At 32.8% G+C, this 7,649-nt stretch overlaps 1 protein-coding gene across 1 annotated transcript; it reads right to left on the reverse strand.

The window, feature by feature from the left end:
• Positions 1–442: 442 nt before the first annotated feature.
• On the reverse strand, positions 443–3,976 carry LOC132055476 (uncharacterized). The gene is made up of 6 exons (XM_059447323.1): positions 3,493–3,976; positions 3,261–3,393; positions 2,584–2,687; positions 2,021–2,165; positions 1,785–1,925; positions 443–1,530 (listed from the first exon to the last, which is right to left on the reverse strand). Exons 1-6 carry the CDS (start codon positions 3,531–3,533, stop codon positions 637–639), a joined length of 1,458 nt encoding a protein of 485 aa, XP_059303306.1. The 5' UTR covers positions 3,534–3,976; the 3' UTR covers positions 443–636.
• Positions 3,977–7,649: the final 3,673 nt, after the last annotated feature.

The following is a 7,649-nucleotide window of genomic DNA, read 5'->3' on the forward strand; positions in this document are numbered from 1 at the left end:
TACAAAAGGTGTATCTATTACGAATCAAATTATAAAATGTGTTTAGTGTAATTTACTCTAGATACTTTGTACGTATATATTTTAAAAGAACATGTTTGTCTTATTTTTAAATACTTGGGAGTTCTCAAATGTGAAAACACCTTCCAAAGAAAATTCAATAATCACAATTCTCCAAAATTTTGTTTTGAGCAAAATTTTTCTTAAACAGAACATTTTCAAAAGTTTAACGCCACCAAATTTCTCTCTGCATTTGTTACTAAGGATTGAATCATTGACAACATTTTTTTTTTTGGTGCATATTTTAATCTTCCATATATTCCCGCATTCCCTTCCACCAAAGAATAAGATTTTACAGTGCATAGATTAGTTTATGCTATTTGCAAGTTAACTACCTTAAGATGCATCATAAAAGCAACAGCTTGAGGTGTAGAACAAACTCTGATACTTGAACTAATGGGACGTAAATACTCTAGAATTCTATAAAAGGACAGTACACACGTAAACTTTATTTAGCTAGTTTATTTACAATAGCATGAGATAAGCTATTTTATACTGCTTACAGACAACAATCCTAACATATAAATGAAGAAATGTGAAACGTAGTATGAAGGAATATGAGTTCATCTAACTAAATATCTATTCTCTTGATTGCTCTCTAAGAGACGCCAGTCGAGCCACAAAGTCATCATAGTCTGGTAGCTTAGGATGGACATGCCTATTTGAACCCAACATATCAGGTTGAAATGAATTTGTTCGATGGTGCCCTTTACTTAGTTCCCTTGGACTTGTTTGTTCCAGTTCTACTGGAAGGGATGTCGCCCTGTTGCCCATACTTCTCCGCCTTGACACTTCACTAGTACTGTCAACTGCAGGTTCTTTAGGTTTGTTAACTGATCTTTGGAACTTTTTCCTGCTGAGGTGCATCAATTGCCTATCCATCAGTTTTTCCTCTTCATCCTTTTGTTCCTTATCATCGACAACTGTGACTTTTGTGTGGCTAGTCCTAGCTGATCTTGGCTTGTCCTTGGCTTTTTCAGATATATTATCCTTGAAATTTTCTTCATCATTGGCCGCGTTCGCGGTGGAACTAGTGGGAGAGGCATCCGAAGTGTTTTTTGTTAAGCTCACTCTTGATCTGATATAAGGAGGGAGAATTGACCTATAATTGAATGGCTTCTTCTCATCAGATTCTTCTTCAGGAACCATCTCAATCTCTGGTTTAGTTTGTGGCCTTTCAATGACTGTTCTATCCACTTCAATATCTTTGACTGGAGGCGAGTCGTCTGATTTTCTGCTAAGGCTATCTCTTTCCCTTCTGTAACTTCTCTCTCTCCTCCTCCTTGGCGAGCTATGTTCATCATCCGGCACTACCTTTCCGCCGAATGAATTATGCTCCAATTTATCCTTAGTTGTAAGTTGCCTCGCTTTCTCACTATTCAACTTTGCAACCTCAGATTCTTTCTTCTGAGCTGGTTCATCCATCTTATTGTGTAGATTGTGCTTCTGATCATTCCGACTCTTGGTCCATTCCTGCAAAAGAAACGAACAAGACGCAGATGAAGTCTAATTAGACATGGAAAAACATTTTTAAAATGTATAGACCAGTATAGAAACAGATAAACAGGAAACAATATGTCAAAAATTAAACTACTAAACAGGAAACAATATGTCAAAAATTAAACTACTTTCAATTCTTCACAGATCAAACTTACTTTTAAACGGCAATTTAAGTTGGCTTAGATGCAATAAAAGAGGAGATTATGAGGTTCTATTGTAAGGCTTACTTGTTCTGGCACTAGTGGATTGAATAGCTTCTGCTCCAAAGTCTTTGAATTCCATTCTATACCAGATTCTGATGCTATATCTTTCATCAACTGAAGCTTCATCTCCTTTGTCGGTGGCACTGACTTTAAGTTCTGGAGAAACTGTCAAGAAAGAAAACACGTTTATCTTCCATATCGAGATAGAAAAACTAAAGTTGCATTCATTTGTATCTGATGGAGAAAACATGAGTGACTACCTCTTTACTGACATAACATTCAATAGAGTTTCCATATCTATCAGTAAATACACTTCTTAGTTCGCGTAATTCTGGCACGTCCGCGAATCTTGCTGCTGCAAAAATCAAAGATGCCACAGCTTCTCTGCATTCCTCGGGGCAGTCCCTATAAGCAAAAATTACCCAGAAATTGAGGAACATTCATTTGATCACCCAAATCAGCTCAGAAAAGTTGAAGGAAACTATTTGCAATGTTTCATCTCATCTCACAATTATAACATCTATGAAACAATAAAATGTTATATTGCTCCAAACTCTCCAAAAATGTTGCTCCACTCGTGTGGGATCATCCAAAAAATGCACTATATTTTGGAAGATCCAACACGCACCAAACACCATTTTTGAAGAGTCTTAACAACATAGATAAAGGTGTTCAAACAACTGAATCCTACTCAATGAACCTAATTAAGCAATCCTAACAAGCCAGTTCACAAAATACTAGGAATACAAACCTAAGTATCTTATAGTTTTGAGACCACAACACACAGAAAAAAGCAAGAAAATAATAATTGATAAGAACATACTTCTGTTTGTACATCACTGAGAGATTATTTGAGATGTGCTCACAATATTGCTCCAAGAGATCATAACATCTAGAGAGATTGAGCTCAACCAGAAGTCCTTCAGCCTGTTGAAAACAATCCAAATCCCAAATTAGAATAAATTGAGCTATCCACACTTTGGGAAGAAGAAACAATTAACAATTACTAGCCACTTAAATTTCTAGACTCACGATTACAGAAAATAAATTTAGCTCTGCACCTACTGATACTATACAAACATGTTCAGTCTAGCATGCTAATTATCACCAACTAATTTTCCTTCCAAAATTTATTTTAGCATATATATAAAGCCCAGAGCAGATTCTCATTTCAATTTATAGATGCCAAGTCATAGCATTAACGCTTGAAATCAAGTTTATGCAGAAATGCATTATTTTCTGGACAGAGATCTTCATATAATATTTGATGAGATATCAAAATTTAACTAGCCAGCAAAACCCATTACGTCGAAAGAGCATGAATGAGAATTTTATTGAAGCATTTTATGATCCATGAGCATATAACATATCCACAAATAAATCACAGAGAAAAAATAAGTAACAAAAAAAGGCAGACTTGGGGATGCTTTCTAGCTGAAACAAGATAGAATTTCAAGATTTAAAAATCCCATAAATTAAAGAAAAGAAAAGAAAAATTACCCTGCTATAAGCGTTAATATCCAAACCAGTTTTAAGCAGGTCAGCTACATCATTCTTCAAATACTTTAACATTGCATTCCTCTTCCTTTTTACCATCTCGATTCGAGTCTTTGTGTGCCTTATTGTGGACTTACTGTACCAGAAAAAAAAAATGAAAACCCCACGCAAAAAAAAATTACAGAAAATAAAAAGAAAAACAGAGAGCCCTGCAGAATTATGTATTTATTATTACCTTTTGGCGAAGAATTTGCTTTTGAGCCATGCATCTAACATCTTGAATATTTTCTTGGAGTAACAAAATGAAAGGGATCAACCAATTTATATAAGATGGAAAAATGCAACTTAATTCACGATAGGAATCAATTTCGAACTTTTTTGAGGTGAAAAGGTAAAGAAAAGAAAAGAAGCCTTTATGGAGGAGACAATAACTGATTAGGTCGAGTCTAACACAAGTTCCTGCTTATCCAGAATCTAATTAAATAGACATGAAAAAGAGTTGAAACAGAAACAAAAATTTAGCAGCTTTAAGAAAAAGTTAGCACAAAAACCATGAAGATCAATGACCGTAAATGTACACACAAGAGAACTATATTTATGGAGGAGAAATAAAAGAGTTATTAGTAGGGGTAGTAGTTGTCTAGTGAGAATGTTTTGGTGCCACGTTGGAATTTTACTGTCAGTAATAAGCGGGTCTGTTAACAGTAAAAGTGCTGTAATTTTTTACTGTCCGGGTAGTTTGGAGCTGAAAATAAGGTGTAATATGAGAAGTGGAGAAACGTTTGAGGCCATAACATGCGCTTATAGAATACGAAGTTGGCGGGTCTTCATGAAATACTGGGAGTAAAAAAGGGGAGACATGAGGAGTGGATCCACCTCTTTATTTTCACCTTAATTATTATTTTTGTTGTCACATGTTTCTAGTATTTTTTTTTTATGATAAAAACTTACTCACAATGAATGTTTACACAAAACTGACAGAAGTATAATATGGGTTCCTACGTACCTCTAACACTTAATCATAGTTACCTATTCTGCATTTTCACCTCATTAAATCACTTAAATATAGTTAATTTATATAGTTAGGTGTAAACGTTATTTACTTTTTTTTTTTTTTTGCAATAACAGTTAAGTTAATGTTGGTGAAGTTGCTAGTCAAAAGGACGTTAAATTTCCTTCTTTAAGAATATGGAGGGATAAATGAATCATGGGCGAATCCACAGCTCGTTCAAGATTGGTCGGTTGAACACAATTTTACCACAAAATTAAATTTTATATATATATATATAGGTTAAATATTAAAATTTTAAATGCTTTTAGAAAATTTATGATTTCGCCACGTAAATAAACATGTGACGGTAGTTTTGGCCTTTCGCGGTAGATGTCTACTGAGAAGGAATTAGATAAAGAAAGGGTCATAGCCTAGCTCATAGGCGCCTCGGAGATGTAGGGGAATAGGGGCTTTAATTTATTAGTCGTCAAAGATTTTGTCTGCTCCTTCTATTTCAATTTATGTGAACCTATTTTTTTTAATTCGTATCAAAATAAATAATCTCTTTCTTAATTTGAAAATAAATTCACTTTATGAAATGATTTACAGCCACACAAATATTTAAGACTTATTTTGAATCACAAATTTTAAAAGTTTTCATTCTTTTTTAAATATCATATCCAGTTAAATAGGTTCATATAAATTAAAATAGTACTATTTTAGGAGAAAATAAAGATGTTCCTTGTTTTAAGGTGCAAAATTGTGGAAGAAAGTGGTCTTGCTGTCCCGCTGTTTACTAGCTTAAGTCCTAAGCTAGACCTAAAATGGCTATATTGTCCTCCCAAAAACACCTAATGTTGAGCTGGTTTGAATGTTCGAGAAGTATTCATCAGCTAAGTTGAAATTGCTCAGTTACCAAATGTAAGTACTGCTCACTGCTTGCAGTCATATTTAGAGCCGGTTTGGATGGGCTTAAAAAAAGCAATTTATAAATTGTTTTCAGTTTATAAGCTGCTTTAGATGAGCTAAGCAACCGTTTGGCCATAAGAATTTTTCACTTTATTCCGAAATTTTTTTTTCGCTTTTTTCCCGAATCAGCATTTGGCCATGGGAATTCCGAATACAACTTTGAAGTTGTATTCCGGAATACCAAAAACTTAAAAACTTGTTTTTCAAAAAAAATCATTTTTTTTCACTTTTTTACAACTACATTTCATCAAAAACTACAATTTCAAAAACTATAGCCAAACACAACTCCAAAATTCCACAAAAAGTGAAATTTTTTTTGGTATCTATGGACAAAGGGGGCCTAAGTCAAACGGGCCCAATTATTTTTTTGGGCTTATTTTAAACACAAAATGGCTTATAAACTAAATTTTTATTAAATACTCCAAAAAGTAGAAAACGAACATAAGCTCTTTTTCAAAGAACTTATAGCCAATCCAAACGGGCTCTTAGTTATTTTTCTTTTGTGAAAAAGGATTAACTCTTCTTATTCTCAATAATTTTATCAATAAATTTTTCAAAGTGACTTTAATCAAAGTATATATGATATTATGAAATGTCATCACATAATTTCAGTACCAATCGTGGTTTACTGTAGAAGTTGGGAATAGATTGTTCGGTGATGCTCAGTTATTTAGTTGTAAGAGGAGTTTAATATTTGATTTAGTAGAATATTTAGTTTTAGTTGTACTAAGAGTGTTACTACTATTACAATTTTTTTAAAGTATTCAGTTATTTAGTTGTAAGAGGAGCTTAATATTTGATATAATAGAATATTCAATTTTTAGTTATAGTAAGAATCTAATATACTAGTTATAAGAGGAGTTTACCACTTTATTGATGTGGCTATCTAAAGCCCTATAAGTAATGAAATTTAATAGACAGATTTTCATCCATATTGTATTTTCAATCTTGCTGCTGCTATCTTTTAAAACACACACACACACAGAGACATCACTATAGACGGATGGGTCGAACTAAATCCATCATTTTTGTCTTTAAGCCCGAGTATAAATACATATATGAAAAATTATTAAAATATCATTAATATTAGTAGGTTATATAAACATAATTTTGAAGGATGTAGTAATGAAAATCCAAAAATTAGATCCATCAAATTTAACTTATGAATTCGCTTGTTGTATTGAAATAAGTGTAATCAGTTGGGTTTGTGTGGGTGCTTAGAAAATGTAACAAACAAAAGGCATCAACAAAATAAATGCAGAATATGCGGATTATTCGGTTATTCCCAACTGCAATGTACAAGTGGCGCACCCCAAATTGCCTTGCATGTAAAGCAACTAACACCGCTGCCAAAACGGCCTTCCTTAACTTAGTCACTGACTATTTATGATTTAGCCAAATAAAAAAGTGTTCAATATTTGCTTGTTAAAACACAGCTGTATCACGTATGTGATTCACTGAGCTGTACCTAAATACAGTTGTTTCCCGTGTTAGATTTAATTTCCTTCAACTTTACAAAAAGTGTGACCCTTACATTATTATAATTATAAAAATAAGAACAAATGAAAATTGTTGTCCATCCCTTTTCTACTTGGTGAACAAATTTAAAAAACTACTTAGTAGTTTTGTTTTCGCTGGAAATAGAATTTGAAATCTTGTGATTTTTAACTCACTTCATTGATTACTAGCCCACATCCTAATATCTTTAAGATTTATAACATTCTATTTGAAGGTAATATGTTTTTATTACCAATCCTCTTGTTTAAGTCACAAATCAAATCACGAGTTTAATTGAAAACAGCGATGACTGAATACATTCGTTTGTTTGACTCTATGTGGCAAAGTAACATGATATTCATTCTTGATGGACACAATCTTTTTGTAGTCAATTAGTCAACTTGTAATTTTCTTTATTCAAAATCCAACCTTCCCTACACTACACGCATCACTTGTTTTAAAGTGCTCAGTGGTTAGTAGATGTCCATGAGCACTGCTTGTTCACTTAAAAATTCGAGTAGTAATGAAGATCTATCGTTTGTTTGCCAAATTTTCAAAATCTCTATTTATTAGGAAAAGTGTTTTCTGTATATTTTTAAAAAAGTACTTTTAGAGAATCACAATTTGTGTTTGACTAATCAATTTAAATACTACAATTTATGCTTGGTCAAGGTTTCCAAAATGCTTTTAGGAAAAGGTTTTTTTTTTTTTTTTCCAGCTTTTGAAAAATAATTTTTACTACTACTGAAAATCACTTATTTTTTTCCAAAAAGGTTGGCAAAATACCTTTACTTTCAAAATAAACATTTTTGGCTTCCTTAATGCTTGGCCAACCAGCTATTAGCAAGAAATATAAGCATGGATTAGGGGATCTCCTTAATTAGTCCAATCTATTCCTTAAACGCCAACCGTTCATTGTGTTGCTAAAGTGATGA

Source organism: Lycium ferocissimum, chromosome 5 (genome assembly GCF_029784015.1).
Source record: "Lycium ferocissimum isolate CSIRO_LF1 chromosome 5, AGI_CSIRO_Lferr_CH_V1, whole genome shotgun sequence".
NCBI classification, from domain to species: Eukaryota; Viridiplantae; Streptophyta; class Magnoliopsida; order Solanales; family Solanaceae; genus Lycium; species Lycium ferocissimum.

What these genes read in the sequence shown, in the direction of transcription:
- LOC132055476 (XM_059447323.1), bottom strand. Translation starts at nt 3,533, where the DNA reads ATGTTAGATGCATGGCTCAAAAGCAAATTCTTCGCCAAAAG. An exon ending in AGCAAATTCTTCGCCAAAAG is followed by an intron (nt 3,394 to 3,492) that starts GTAATAATAAAT and finishes TTTCTGGTACAG; the next exon opens with TAAGTCCACAATAAGGCACA. An exon ending in TCAGTGATGTACAAACAGAA is followed by an intron (nt 2,166 to 2,583) that starts GTATGTTCTTAT and finishes TTTTGCTTATAG; the next exon opens with GGACTGCCCCGAGGAATGCA.